The following is a 16,045-nucleotide window of genomic DNA, read 5'->3' on the forward strand; positions in this document are numbered from 1 at the left end:
AAGAGAAAGTATGAGAAACATTTGTGCTGACATTCGGAGAACTATAGAAAAAGAACTGCACATCTGGTGGAATGACTGTAGGACATGAGTTAGCAACTGCAGCATAGTTCAACTTTTACCTCCAGAAACCTGTGGCAGCTCACCTGACCTCATTTTTGGCCCCTAAACTGCTACTGGAAAACACTCACTATGCACCTTCAGGGTACTTTTTGGAGTTATCTGGGTGTTCTTTCTACAAAAATTCAAAGAGCATCTATCAAATGGGAAAGGATTTCATTTGTAAGCAATGTGATTTGAAAAAAAACCTGAACCCTCATCAGCTGAGTGGTGCTCTATACAATACTCTGAGCTCCTAATTTGGGGTCTAAGGCCAAAAGAAGAGGCTTCTGTCCATTCTGGGGGAGTGACATTCAGATGATGCACGCCCTCAAGGTGGCCAGAAGCCACTCCAGCATTGCGATCCTTTAAACCTGATCAAAAAGAAGCTAGAACGGGGCTTCTGTTAGCAGCTGGCTTGGGACTGTGTCAGCAGCCCACTTTGGAAGCAGGCCGTGTGGTTGCCGCTGTCCTGGCACAATTATGGTCAAAGCTGCTTCCAGCTACTCCTGGTGGGCCGTCTGCTTCACCTCTAAGTCTCCTTTGCTAGAATGAAAGTTCTGTGCTGCATTCTGTTTTGATTTCTCTGCTTTAGTATTTTGCTCTTATCTGTATTTTATTTTTAAACAAAGAGAATTGATGGCAATGTCCATCTGAAGAAACTTGCCAAGAAAGCTCAGCCTCAGAGGAAGGCAAAGGCAACTTCCCCCCTGAATGAATCTTGCCAAGAAAACCTCATGACAGGGACTTAGGTCTTAGGGTCATCATAAGCTGGAAGTGACTTGATGGCACACAACACCAATAATATTACAAGTGACATTTAATTTCACGGTAATAGCTGCCTCAGCAGAAAACTTTATTAACAAAATTAAACTGAAATGTAAGACACAAGGAGACATGTTTATGTCCTAAAGCAGTTACTTCAAACCTGATCCCCTTCAGATGTTTAGGATAACAGCTTCTATCATCCCAAATCAGAACAGTCACTTACATAGCTGGCTGGGATGAGAGATGCCATTATCCAGAGGGTGTTTGTTTGGGAAAGTTGATATTCCAGACTAAAATGGCTATGTCTTTGAAGTTTAACTTCTACACAGTTTTTAGAAATAATGTGGGGAGAATTAATATAAGAACAATTTACCTTAAACATTTTACTCATTAATCTAAAACAAACTATTCCAAAACCCAATTTCCTCTAATTTTCTGGGAAAATAAGGCCTCGGGGGGAGGTAAACAATTTCTCCCAAATTTTCTGGGTTCCCCTCCCTCTCCTTGGGCTTCACGTCTCTCAAGTAAAAATAATAATAATTAAAAACCATGTACATGAGCAGATTTAGATTAAATCAGGTCCACATAGTCATTAGTAAAAAGGCTATTCACTGAGAAGATCAAAACATCTGATTTCCACAACAAACTCCTCCTCTGCCAGAGACTTCTTGGAACATTAACTCAAAATTATGAACTAAAGATACAGAAGCTTCAGCGTAAAATGGTAACACTCATATGAAGGTTTTTGTTTTTTAAATGGAAATCGAAGGCACTTTACCATTTCCAGGAGAGTTGGACGGCGCTTTAGTATTACGGAAAATGCTTTCTTCTGTCTGTTTCGACCTCGGGTTTGTACTGTGCGTGGATCAGGTCTTCTCGATGTGGCATCTATATGATTAACAGCTTCTTTGCTGCTTGTGTCTTCTAAGCCTTGAGAGATGTTTGAAGACTGAGGCATACATCTGAGGATTGCTTGGTTTTCATCAAGTCCTTTTACTGCAGTCTTGATGGGCTCTTTATAAGATAAAAATACAGTGATAAATCTAGGGACTTATCAAATTAAACAACTGATTAATGAAGTAAGTGAGAGCTATGAAAGGATATTCAGTGTAAAGACCATTACCGAAAATAAATTATTTGTGATACATGAGCCAAGGTACAATTCAGAGTTTTTAAAAAAGTAAAATGCAGACTCTGCATTTAAAAGTAATTTTATTAATTATTTAAAAGGGCTATGAATAACGGATATAAGTGATGATCCATGTCTCCTATAATTCCAGTTTTGTCAGCTTTACTCTTAACCCCTTCCAAACAATTCTGTTTAAATCACACAGCTGGAAAACAAAGACGAACATGCATGTATATAAAGCCTTTCTTTAGTCAAGATGTTACATATGGTTGTGTATTTTTGTTTTCTGCATTTTTGCCAATGATCAAAATCCTTTATCATATATAGACAGTTTATAAACATTCCATATATTTGATGTAAAATCTAGTTCCTGTCATAGAACCCAAATTCTTGACAAACTCAGTAAAAAACAAAAAAATGGATCACCATGCATGCCTAATTGACATAACTGCAGTGAAAGGTTGAATTTTATACTGCTTATATTGCCAGTTTGGCATGTTTATTTGAACAATTCCCACCTGCTCTACTAAAGATATCTTCTATTGCGTGAATAAAAATGAGGCCTGTTACAAATGGGCAGGAAAGTACGTGCTCAGCATGTACTAGGGTTAGAAAGGGGCGTCTCTTCCAGATGCCCCTAACCCTAGTACGGACTGAGTCCGTACGAAATGGCGGTGGCCGTTCCACACGGCCGCCACCATCCTGACGTAGCGGACACACTGTGTCTGCACATCGCGCCCCGGAAATGACACCGCAAGTGCGCGCTTCGGCACTTGCGGCATCTCTTCCGGGGTGCAGGAAGGAGCACGCTTTTCACGCTCCTTCTTTGCAGCGTCCGGGAACTGTGCCATTTGGCTGCTGCGGTTCCCGGATGCTGCAACCACCGGCGGCAGCAGACAGCTGCTTTTCAGTGGTCTGTAACCCGCCTCTGATTTTTCCACTGGGGAGAAATAAATTAATCCCAGTTTTAAGGCACTGCCTATGTCTATACATAATGCTAATTAGGGAAATTTCCAAATTCTATTATTGTTCCCAAGAAAGCAAATACAAAGTCTGATTGATCGCATCTGGTTCCCCCAGCAAATGAAGCAAAACTAACTAGAAACTTAACCAGGAGAGAAAAATCTATCCATATGGCTGAACTTGTTGATCGTCTCACAATCCACTGCTACAGCTAGGCTTCGTGTTGGCTTCCAGATCCAGAATTATTAGAAGAGTGGCAAGCCTATTTCAATTCTTGTAAGTTCCTGGTTAGTTAAGCAACTTCCTCTTGTATCATTAGCTAAGTGGCTGTGATCAGGCAGTGTGAACTAGCATGCTTGTTTATGAACTAACCCAAGATTCTTAAGAATTCTGTCTCAGCATTTTGTGAATATGCAAATATTAACACTTCCTATTCTAATACTGTTCTATGAATGCATAAAGAAGAATCAGCTTCTACTGTACTGGGACTTTCATCTCTCTAGTCATCATGTAAAATACTTTTAAAACTTTAGATTTTTCCCCTTATATGGCAGTTTTCTTATTTTATAAGGTTTTTTTACAAGGTAAATCAGAATTTACTTGTCATCCAATTTGCCCATTATGCCAGCCCATGTATAAGGAAAATTAACTATGGTATGGCATGATACCTGAAATAACTGCAACAGGTACACATGGCTTATGCACTTGTTAATCAGCCAATAAGCACAAAAAATCACCTAAGAAAAAACATTATCACTTGAGCCAGAGGTAGGCAACAAGAATTTGAACATGTGATTCCACCATCAACCATAGTCATCTGTGGCAACACCCAAATTTGATCAGGTCCAATGTCTCCTCAAAATTCAGAAGTAGGTAAGAAATGTAGAGTCTTAACTTACCATCTTGATCACTTTCACTTTCTGACAAACTGCCATAGCTGGCTACCAGTGAGCTCAAAGCTGAAGTGACTTGCTTTGGAATTACACTAATTCCCAGGGTTGCATCTTTTTCATTTCCTGCTTCTTTGTCTGAATCTAGGAAGAGACAAGATCACAGTTTCTATGCAAAGAGAATCAACAAGCAGTTCGAGCCTACACTGGGCTGATACAATCCTAATCCTCTTAGCCTTTTAAGGTTACCAGCCCCAACACAGGTATCTCCAGCCATGTTACACGATTCAAATCTACATAGTGATTTGCATTGTAGCATTCTAAAACACTAGTTTATTTGGGGGGGGGGGTGTCTCTTTATATAGTTTGTGTGCTGATGCTGAGTTTTCACAGCATAGAAAACAAACAGTGCTTGAGATAAGCAAGCTTTTGCTCTACTGGGATTTTATATATGCTTACTTATTTTAAACTTAAAACCCTCAGGCTCTGATAAACTACTCAAATGATAAAAACCTTCTCTTTTTCAATTACAAAGCAAAAATGTTTTGAACTCCTGCATGAGGAAAACACTCCTTCCCCCGCAGATATCCATGCCATAGACAAGATGATCTCAGGATTTATCTGGAATTAAGGTCCAAAACACACTGCAGAAGTAATCCAGTCTGAGACTGCTTTAACTGCCCTGGCTCAATGGAAAGTTGATATTCCAGACTAAAATGGCTATGTCTTTGAAGTTTAACTTCTACACAGTTTTTAGAAATAATGTGGGGAGAATTAATGTAAGAACAATTTACCTTAAACATTTTACTCATTAATCTAAAACAAACTATTCCAAAACTCAATTTCCCCAAATTTTCTGGGAAAATAAGGCCTCAGGGGGAGGTAAACAATTTCTCCCAAATTTTCTGGGTTCCCCTCACTCTCCTTGGGCTTCACGTCTCTCAAGTAAAAATAATAATAATTAAAAACCATGTACATGAGCAGATTTAGATTAAATAAGGTCCACATAGTCATTAGTAAAAAGGCTATTCACTGAGAAGATCAAAACATCTGATTTCCACAACAAACTCCTCCTCTGCCAGAGACTTCTTAGAACATTAACTCAAAATGATGAACTAAAGATACAGAAGCTTCAGTGTAAAATGGTAACACTCATATGAAGGTTTTTGTTTTTTAAATGGAAATCGAAGGCACTTTACCATTTCCAGGAGAGTTGGACGGCGCTTTGGTATTACGGAAAATGCTTTCTTCTGTCTGTTTCGACCTTGGGTTTGTACTGTGCGTGGATCAGGTCTTCTCGATGTGGCATCTATATGATTAACAGCTTCTTTGCTGCTTGTGTCTTCTAAGCCTTGAGGGATGTTTGAAGACTGAGGCATACATCTGAGGATTGCTTGGTTTTCATCAAGTCCTTTTGCTGCAGTCTTGATGGGCTCTTTTTAAGATAAAAATACAGTGTTAAATCTAGGGACTTATCAAATTAAGCAACTGATTAATGCACAAGACAGATATGAAATGAAGTAAGTCAGAGCTATGAAAGTATATTCAGTGTAAAGACCATTATCGAAAATAAATTATTTGTGATACATGAGCCAAGTTACAATTCAGATTTTTAAAAGAGTAAAATGCAGATTCTGCATTTAAAAGTAATTTTATTAATTATTTAAAAGGGCTATGAATAACATAACTCAAGGATATAAGTGATGATCCATGTCTCCTATAATTCCAGTTTTGTCAGCTTTACTCTTAACTCCTTCTAAACAATTCTGTTTAAATCACACAGCTAGAAACCATAAACGAACATGCATGTATATAAAGCCTTTCTTTAGTCAAGATGTTACATATGGTTGTATATTTTTGTTTTCTGCATTTTTGTCAAAGATCAAAATCCTTTATCATATATAGACAGTTAATAAACATTCCATATATTTGATGTAAAATCTAGTTCCTGTCATAGAACCCAAATTCTTGACAAACTCAGTAAAAAACAAAAAAATGGATCACCATGCATCCCTAATTGACATAACTGCAGTGAAAGGTTGAATTTTATACTATTGCCAGTTTGACATGTTTATTTGAACAATTCCCACCTGCTCTACTGAAGACCTCTTCTATTGCGTGAATAAAAATTAGACTTTTCCATTGGGGAGAAATAAATTAATCGCAGTTTTAAGGCACTGCCTATGTCTATACATAATACTAATTAGGAAAATTTCAAAATTCTATGATTGTTTCCAAGAAAGCAAGTACAAAGTCTGATTGATCGCATCCTGTTCCCCCAGCAAATGAAGCAAAACTAACTAGAAACAAGCAGCAGAGAAGAATCTATCAATATGGCTGAACTTGTTAATCTTCTCACAATCCACTGCTATAGCTAGGCTTCGTGTTGGCTTCCAGATCCAGAATTATTAGAAGAGTGGCAAGCCTATTTCAATTCTTGTAATTTCCTGGTTAGTTAAGCAACTTCCTCTTGTATCATTAGCTAAGTGGCTGTGATCAGGCAGTGTGAACTAGCATGCTTGTTTATGAACTAACCCAAGATTCTTAAGAATTCTGTCTCAGCATTTTGTGAATATGCAAATATTAACACTTCCTATTCTAATACTGTTCTATAAATGCATAAAGAAGAATCAGCTTCTACTGGGACTTTCATCTCTATAGTCATCATGTAAAATGTTAGGCATGATACCTGAAATAACTGCAACAGGTACACATGGCTTATGCACTTGTTAATCAGCCAATAAGCACAAAAATCACCTAAGAAAAAACATTATCACTTGAGCCAGAGGTAGGCAATCATGATTTGAACATGTGATTCCACCATCACCCATAGTCATCTGTGGGACCAAATGGCAACACCCAAATTTGATCAGGTCCAATGTCTCCTCAAAATTCAGAAGTAGGTAAGAAATGTAGAGTCTTAACTTACCATCTTGATCACTTTCACTTTCTGACAAACTGCCATAGCTGGTTACCAGTGAGCTCAAAGCTGAAGTGACTTGCTTTGGAATTACACTAATTCCCAGGGTTGCATCTTTTTCATTTCCTGCTTCTTTGTCTGAATCTAGGAAGAGACAAGATCACACTTTTTATGCAAAGAGAATCAACAAGCAGTTTGAGCCTGCACTGGGCTGATACAATCCTAATCCTCTTAGCCTTTTAAGGTTACCAGGTATCTCCAGCCATGTTACACTATTCAAATCTACATAGTGATTTGCATTGTAACATTCTAAAACACTAGTTTATGGGGGGGGGGGGGGGGTCTCTTTATATAGTTTGTGTGCTGATGCTGAGTTTTCACAGCATAGAAAATAAACAGTGCTTGAGATAAGCAAGCTTTTGCTCTACTGGGATTTTATATATGCTTACTTATTTTAAACTTGAAACCCTCAGGCTCTGATAAACTACTCAAATGATAAAATCCTTCTCTTTTTCAATTACAAAGCAAAAATGTTTTGATCTCCTGCATGAGGAAAACACTCCTTCCCCCGCAGATATCCATACCATAGACAAGATGATCTCAGGATTTATCTGGAATTAAGGTCCAAAACACACTGCAGAAGTAATCCAGACTGAGACTGCTTTAACTGCCCTGGCTCAATGGTAGGAAATTCTAGAAACTGTAGTTTTGTGAGACATTTAGCCCTCTGTGTCAGAGAGTTCTGATGCCACAAGAAAGTACAGTTCTCAGGATGCCCTAGCACTGGGCCAGGGCAGTTAAAGCAGTCTCAAACTGGATTGCTTCTGCAATGTGTTTTGGACCTAAGATTCTCTAGAGAACTTTTAGAACAATGAAGGCTAAAATAATTTTAAAGACCATAAACATAGAGAGAAGAGCCAGGAATTTTTTTGATTTTCAATGAGCAACATGACCACCAATGAGGAAATAACATAAGAATAAAACTTCAACATGTAAAATACAATATAACAACTGAGTTGCAGAAGAAATTGTTAAAAGATGAGCAATCTATAATTTTATGCTTGTAAATGCAGGTGTGAAGTGCTACCAAAATCTAGACTACCATGCTGTATTAATCCAGACACGATAATTTCTACAAGATGTTTAACACGCAGCAAAGTCCATTCACTATAGTTAAAAACATGGCACACATGATATTCACCAACATGTGCTTCACATGGACACAAGCAACAAAAATGCTTGGCTATAACTCTAGCCATTGTACACTTTTCATGTCAGTGGCATGAAAAATCCACTCCAGGTCTTAGTTTACCCCTTAAAGGTAGTATCTAAGGTGCTGAAGCTAATCCCCGAAATAGATTCAGAACTCTGGAGAGAATCTTTAAATTTTGGACAAATTTATGGAGAAGATTCAATGTCCCCATTGGCATGTAAACCACTAGCTGCTAGTGCTCTACATATGTTTTTACTGGTACGCTTATGCCCCTATATGCATGCTCTTGTACATAGCTATCTGCCTGCTCTGCCCATGCTACCTGCTGCCCTCTTGTATCGGGTGGCTGGGGGCAGCGGCAGCAGCAGATCACATTGCAGCAATTTCTTTACAGAATCCTCTTGCCTAGTGACTCAAATACTTTAGGCCCCATACAGACAGACCAAAATAAAGCTGCTTCGGGTCACTTTGGAGGTATACTGTTTAAATGATGCATGCATCCTAAGAGTCTAGAAGGATGCACCAAAGCATCATTTAAACAGCATACTTCCAAAGTGACCTGAAGCAGCTTTATTTTGGACTGTCTGTATGGGGCCTTAGTTAGGAAGATTCTGTGGAAGGAAGCACTCCAGGAGCTCTGCAGGATTCCCCTCTTCATCAGTCTATGGAACCTCACTGAGTGCAGTAATTACAAAATAAACCTGACCTGACTGTCCTCTACCACCCAGAGCACTAGAATTGAATGAGGGTTGATGCCAACCTTAAAGACAGCAGCAGGGGCTTGTGTTAGTGAGGTGGATTTGACTTCCCCTCTTTCATAAGCAGACTCATGACCCTCTCAGGCAAAACATTTCTTTTTATATGGCAGGTACGGAGCCTCACTTCCATCTCTACAGCCACCACTCCATTTTCCCTCATAAGTACTTCGCTATCATGTTATTTCTTACTCCACTATAAACTGAAACTAAAATCAAGGAACTGTCTTACCAGGATCATTACTGGCCAAAATACTAAGGGGATCAACATCTCTCAGAGAAGGGTCTGCGTCTCCAGCAGGCTGTCTTTTAACTTCCTTCTCAGTTCCATGGCTCTCTACACCATTTGCAGAAGCGTGCAAGAGGAGATCCTTATCATGAGACATATTCCTGGATTTGTTCCAGAAGCGATTTGTTCGCTTTCTTGCTTTTCCTTGTTGCCTAGAAGTTTCACAGTGAGGTGGTTTCCACATTCCCTTCATTTTGCTGAAATAGAAAGTTGGATAAACATTTGCAACATTTCCTGTCTAAATTATGGCATGGCTTCAGAGCCACTTACTGTAATTGCTGGATGAGGTAGCCCCGTTTTACAGAGTTGTTACAGGATTATACAGCCAGAAGTGTGTGCTCATGTTGGTGGTCAAGGCTAATTCCATGCTGGGTAAATGGGTCAGCTTGCAACCATTTTGCCACTGAAAACATTATACCCCAGAATTGGGCCAAGATTCCCAAATGCTCGGGCCAGGAACTCAGTGGAGACAACTGGAAATTCCCTCAGAACTGACCTGAAACTCTTAATGAATAAATTTAAAAAAAAAAAAAAGGGGGGGGGGGTATTTCTTCTTATAAAAATGAAAGAGAATCAGCCATCCTTACTAATACAATCATACTCCAAGAAGTATGCCCAACTTACCCAAACTCCAGTGTTCTAAGTACCTCTCCACGTTGCTCCTTTTGCATCTGTACTGTTTTCTTCTTTTCGATATTTGCCAAAGTAGGAAAATTTCTAGAGCAACGTAACAGAAAGACTTATTACTAATATAACTGAAGCAACATAATGTCCTACAGACCTCATCGCATTTGCCCTCACAGTCAATCACAATATTCCTCTGAAGGATGTCAAAAAGCAGAGCAAAGCTTCCCAGTATGAAGCTTGGAAGATCCTGCTATTGTTTTCAACATTGGGGACTGCTGGCAACACTGAGCCAATGTTCATCTACTAAGAGATTGTAATGAACAGACTAGGACAGGTGTTCTCAATCTGTGGGTTGCGACCCCTTTGGGGATTGAATGACCCTTTCACAGGGGTCGCCTAAGACCATTGTAAAAGAAATATTTCTGATGGTCTTAGGAACTAACCAAGGAATTTTATGGTTGGGGGTCACCACAACATGAGGAACTGTATTAAAGGGTCGCGGAATTAGGAAGGTTGAGAACCACTGGACTAGGAGGACCGTAGGAATCACTTTCTCTGCAGTCACTTTAGGAATAAATCTCATTAATGACCTCTTAACTGTGGGTTAAGAGATCACCCCCTGCATGTGGGTACTGGATCATCCTTCTTCACAACAAGAGTTTTCTGTTGGCAAAAAATGTTATGATATAGTAGAGTCAATCTTCAACTGTGGTATAATGAGTGAGCTTGCTTTACCATTTAGTGACAAGACATAAATCAAAACACATAACATCTACAAATGGAAATATGATTTTCAGACTGAACAAACATTGGCCTCAACAAAAAGTCTTCTGGTCCCATAACAATACAATGTAAAATTATATTTATTTATTCACATTTATATGACCCCTTTCTCCTAGTGTGGGACCCAAAGCAGCATCCATAGAGAATCAGTTAAAAGACTGATAATTTTTCAAAACAATTTAAAAAAAACCTTTATCAACATAAAATCATTTTAAAAACCACACAAAAAAATAAAATAAATAAATAAAACATACAACACACCTTCCCTCTCAAGCACGGTTCATCTCTTCTTTACCCAGCTTTTAAACTGAGTTAAAGACCATTCTGTTCAGGGGAGCATTCCCAGACATTAAGTGTTTGTTATTTGATGTTTATTTTAATTGGTTGTTTATATATTTTGTTGAATGATATTGTGTATTAATTTTGTATTATATTCCATTCTATATTCCACAGAATGTATGCCACTGGCAAGTCCATTTCATTTCATTTCATTCTGTTCTAATTTATGTACAGCGCTGTGTAAACCTACAGCGCTTTATAAATACAGTTTAATGCAAGCCTGCCTTGGTGGCAGGACTAAGAGAAAGCATTCACTTCTACAGTGGGTCCTTGTTATCCACTGGGGTTTGGTTCCAGAATCTCCTGTGGATAACAAAATCTGTGCATGCTCAAGTTCCATTAAGTATAATGGTTTAGTAAAATGATGTCCCTTATATAAAATGGCAAAATCAAGGTTTGCATTTTGAAATTTGTATATTTTTAAAAATATTTTCAAGCCATGGATGCTTGAATTCGTGGATAAAATCCGTGGATAATGAGGGCCGACTATACATCTTAGAGTTCTGGCAGGTTCATATAGGGAAATACAGGTCTTTCAAATAATCGGGACCTAAACTGTATAGGGCTTCATAGGTCATAACTAGCATGTACAAAGTAAACTTAAAAAGCAAAGATCGAAAAATAAAGACTGAACTGTTATGGTAATAACAATCAGCAAGAAAAATAGTAGTGAAAGAGGCACAGAACCATGACATACAACTTGAAAAAACAAAGCAGTAAGAACGATAGTGTCTGACCCAGTCCAATTCTAAGTTAAGTAATTATATGCAGTGTGGAAAACAATGGGATATAGAGGCCTGTTTCTCTTGTTTCCCACAAAAATGTATATGAACAAATGTTCAAAATACTGACAGGTAAAGAAAGGCCTGCATATATCTCCAATCTCTCTATCCTACCACTCTGCCAAGAGGCATGGGACTTTACTGAAAAGAGATGGGGGAAATGAATAAGAATATGGGAAGTGTCCGCAGGCTCCCATTCTCCATAGTGCCTGAACAGCCTGGTATGGTGTCTCAAAAAATGTACCAAGAAGAATGGGAGTATGGCTGTGCTTTATGGGGATCCTTCCATGTGTGGATACCAAACCCACAACTCAATGGGATGGAGTTGAAAGTGTTTTCTGAAATAAAATGGAAATAAAAAGAAGTATGGAACATCAGAAAGCATTCCTGTCTACAGAATGACCACAGACATGTAGAGGTGGGTAGGTGGGAAGGATCATAGAAGGAACTTCCAGAAAAGCTCCTATTCCCTCTCATAACCTTCACATGCATTTACTCACTTAGGAGATAACAAACTAGATTTTGTCTCTCCACTATGCCAGAAACCTACTGTGTGACTTTGGGAAAGTCACACTCTCTCAGCCTAAGAGGAAGGAAATGGTCAACCATCTCTAAATAAATTTTGTCAAGAAAACCTAGGATAGGATTGCCATTAGTCAAAGCCTGTGCTGGCCAAATGGCCGTAATAAAGTTATTATTATTATTAGTCAAAGCCAAATTGAAGGCACAATAATAACTATCAGCTCACTTTCTTCTTTCCTCCCTCCATTTTGCAATTTCCTCTGGAGTGTCCAATTTGATTCTTTTGGCACCAGGCGAATGCATCTAAGGAGAAGGAGGAAGAAGTAGAATATGAAGCAACCCATCTTAAAACATAATGAAATAAGGGTGCTAATCATCTTTAAAATAACTTTAAAAGACAGACTATCTTAGCCAAGCATGGACAACTTGTGGCCTTCAACTCCTCTCAGTCTAAGTTAGCATAATCAATGGTGAGGACTTGTGAGAGCTGCAGGCCTACATACGTTGGGCTACAGTTGCACAGCCTAAAAGAAACTCCATTCCAATTGTGTTTTTAAAATTAAAATATTCATATCTTGTGCTTTATCACAAAATCTCACAGGGCAGCATTTTGTCCTCCTGGGCTTGCCGTACGCGTAAGCTTAAAGCCGAGTATGGCAAGCCTGTGTATGGTGTGGACATGCTGTATGAGGGCTCTGTTCCCCAATAAATTAGTTTAACTAGCCAGGTGGTGAAGCTTTTTGGAAACTGGAAATTGGATTCTTCGCCCTCCCCTTATAACCCATAAAAATGCCACAAAGATGATGTGCAACAAGAGAAATTGAACTGAGGAAACACAAGTCACAGTGATTTGAAGCTGAACTGGGGAATACATACATTTTTCCAATGGATCTGAACCAGTTTTTCATGTGCACTGAAACTACAGCCAACTTCTGTACACTAAAAAGAAAAAGAGACCACTTTTAAAACTGAATTATCTTTACGGGCATAATTAGCTAAAAGCTGGTCAGGAAAACAAGTTACCATTAGTTTTGTGCTTCCTTCCTCTTTTGAAATCATATTCTCTCTGTCTCTTCTGCTCCTCCTCTACCCACTTACATCCTCAAATGTTGATGCCACTGGACAATCCCCTCTGGTTTTTCAGTGGGCCTGCATTAACCATACAAGTGAGGAGGGTGCCTAACTTGACTAGGAGTTTTGTAACAGCAAGTGATGGGCTCTCCTTCACTGGAAATTTATTAAGCAGAGGTGGTATCTGTCAGTGGTAGGTTAGCTTTGGATTTACTGTATAGCCAGGGCATACACAAGAGAATGATTTAAATTCTCTAATTCTGTGAATCCAAATTTGAATCCTGGCAACATTATATTATACTGAAAACTGCTTAAGTATATTTCAGCATTTCAAATAATACTGTGCAGGTACAAATCATTATCACATCCAATCTAATATCACAGTCCTTTTTTTTTTTGAGAATTAAACAGAGATATTGTTCATAACAGAGAAGGAATTTAATATAACAAAATGTGTTCTTTCCTTTCCTTTGAGCTATATAAAATAGACTGTCCCTTTTCATTCCAAGAAGTACAGTAGAGCCCTGCCTTATGCGGGGATCCATTCCGGACCCTGCAGCATAAGGTAAATACTGTCTAAGCTTGAGCACCATTCAATAGAATGGGACTTGTGCTCGTGGCGGCACAGTGCGCCTGTGCCACAGGCACGTGCACCATTCCATTGATTGCAGCATGGCTTCCATTTAAACAGGAAGCCGTGTATTGCGCGCTTACATATGGAGCGGGCATGCTGTATGTATCTTAATGCACAAAAGTACTCCTGGCCTATTATATGCTGCTAAAAGTGTTCTATTAAAGGATAATCATAACTTCAAGCTTACAGCCATTAACCAACTACAGTGGAACCTCGCCATACGTGCGCTCGCCATACGCAGCCTTGAGCGTACGCGCTCAAGCTGCGGCGCGCGTGTGGGGCGGAGCGTCCCATTCAATTGAATGGGCGCATGTGCCTATTGTGCCCTGTGCGCGCCTGCGCCGCCGCGCACGAGCCCCATTGTTTACAATGGGGCTCGAGCATAGGCAGAAATCACCATACGCGGCGGGATCCGGAACGGATCCCCCGCGTATGGCGAGGTTCCACTGTATAACCACAATTCAATAATTACATTGAAATCTCAAAGCTGCTTCTTGCCTCTGTCTTTAAAACCTTATTAACCTGCACACAAATTCAGTAAACAACCTGAGTTACTTTTAAAATATTCTTCTAAAAATAGTTTTACAGCATATCTGCCCCTTTAAGTTGGATCAGGGCCTATAAAGGTAAAAAAGCATTGTGGTCAAAAATAGGTCCATTTAAAGGTTTGATATAAATGTCTGAACCATGCTAGCCTTCCTTAGACTCTTCTTCCAGATATTTTAGACTACAGCTTCCATCAGTCAGCACAACTGGAGGTTGGAGTGATTGGGGTTGCAGTCCAAAACATTTGGAAAGAATATAAAAATACCTTCAGTATATGTGTATAAGGTACACATAAATGAATTTTCTACTTAGACTTGGGTCACATCTCCAAAATATCTCATTATGTCCATATGCAAATACAGTGCACTTGCGTCATACGCGGGCGCGCTTTACGCGGCTTTAAGCATACGCTGAAAGCTCTACAGGGAGGAAGGGATGGCACGTCCCATAGGGAGTAATGGGGTGTGTACCTGTGGCGTGTGCGTGTCACCGCACTGCTGCATGCACAAGCCCCATTCATTTAATTGAGGCTCGAGCATGCACGGAATTTGCTTTATGTGGGGAGTCCGGAAAAGATTCCCCATGTAAATCAAGGGCGCACTGTACAGGTGTTCCAAAATTTATACCCCACTCTTCAGCCCTAAAGGCGATCAGAGCGGCTTATTATTTTTAATTAGACGGTTCCCTGCCCTCAGGCTTACAATCTAAAAAGGACAAGGGAATGGTAGTGGAGAAGGGGATCAGGTGCAGTACTTCTCTTCCACTGATCTATGTCCAAAATCCAAAACACTTCCAGTCTTGAGCATTTCATAAAGGAGACTCAACCTGTATATGCTTTAAGTTCCCATAACAGCATGACTGAAACAGCCATTAACCAACCAATAACAGCATGACTGAAACACTGTGATTATTACACTGCACAACTGGCAAATTTCCCCTACCACTAAAACATACCTGTCTGTGCTGAGAGATATGTTCCTCATATTTCTCCTTGTTTTTAAAACCACGATCACATGTATCACAATAATGAGTGAAAATAGGTTCTTTTTTCTTCTTGTTCTACAAAACAGAGAAGGCAGACATGAATTATGACCATTGACATTGGCATTTCTTTGAGCATCAAAGTAGTTCTTCCAGGAATCATCCTCTTATTGTGCCAGATCTGCCACTAGGTACTGAGCAAAATACTTGTCAACCATTTTGCAAACATACACACACAAAATTGTATTTAAACTTTCATTCCAACATCAAAGCATTTTATCACAGAACTAGGCAGTATAGCCTTAGGGCTGAATGTGGTCCTTAGCCCAATTTTAAAAGCTCTTTGTAAGCTGTCAGTTTAGACCTCTAACAAAATGATTTGACAATCCCATAGCAAACTAATGGGTAGGAACAGAATAAAATGAGTTATGAAGAGACACATAATAATAGAAAAGGTAGCCCTGTTCAGAAATGATATGTTGAACAACAGCTATTCCTGAGAAAACGAGACTCTCTCTGTGATTAGTTTATCATCACAAAAATGAGCCTTGAAGTGAAGTGCTTCATATGTGTTCTCCAGTAGATCTGCAATGAGACTGGAATGTTTGGATGACATTCATGATTAACCATAGCCTATTATTTTATTCAAATCAGATAAACTATCATTAATCTGAAATTTTGAACAGTGCGATGCGGCAGCTAAAAAAAGCCAATGCAATTTTAGGTTGCATCAATAA

The 16,045-nt window shown here is 39.2% G+C and overlaps 1 protein-coding gene across 1 annotated transcript in view; it reads right to left on the reverse strand.

Annotated features, from left to right (window-relative positions):
- Nucleotides 1-15,386, reverse strand: part of NUFIP1 (nuclear FMR1 interacting protein 1) — a 22,351-nt gene extending 6,965 nt beyond the window's left edge. Inside the window, exons 1-7 of the mRNA XM_042460896.1 lie at nt 15,282-15,386; nt 12,953-13,015; nt 12,303-12,379; nt 9,648-9,740; nt 8,967-9,220; nt 6,776-6,910; nt 5,046-5,281 (exon numbers count right to left, since the gene is read on the reverse strand). Coding sequence (XP_042316830.1) covers nt 5,046-5,281; nt 6,776-6,910; nt 8,967-9,220; nt 9,648-9,740; nt 12,303-12,379 — 795 coding nt within the window. The 5' untranslated portion in view covers nt 12,953-13,015; nt 15,282-15,386. The remainder of the gene's footprint in view (nt 1-5,045; nt 5,282-6,775; nt 6,911-8,966; nt 9,221-9,647; nt 9,741-12,302; nt 12,380-12,952; nt 13,016-15,281) is intronic.
- Between the last annotated feature and the right edge of the window lie 659 nt (nt 15,387-16,045).

The sequence above is a fragment of the Sceloporus undulatus genome, chromosome 3, assembly GCF_019175285.1.
Source record: "Sceloporus undulatus isolate JIND9_A2432 ecotype Alabama chromosome 3, SceUnd_v1.1, whole genome shotgun sequence".
In the NCBI taxonomy this organism is placed as follows: domain Eukaryota; kingdom Metazoa; phylum Chordata; class Lepidosauria; order Squamata; family Phrynosomatidae; genus Sceloporus; species Sceloporus undulatus.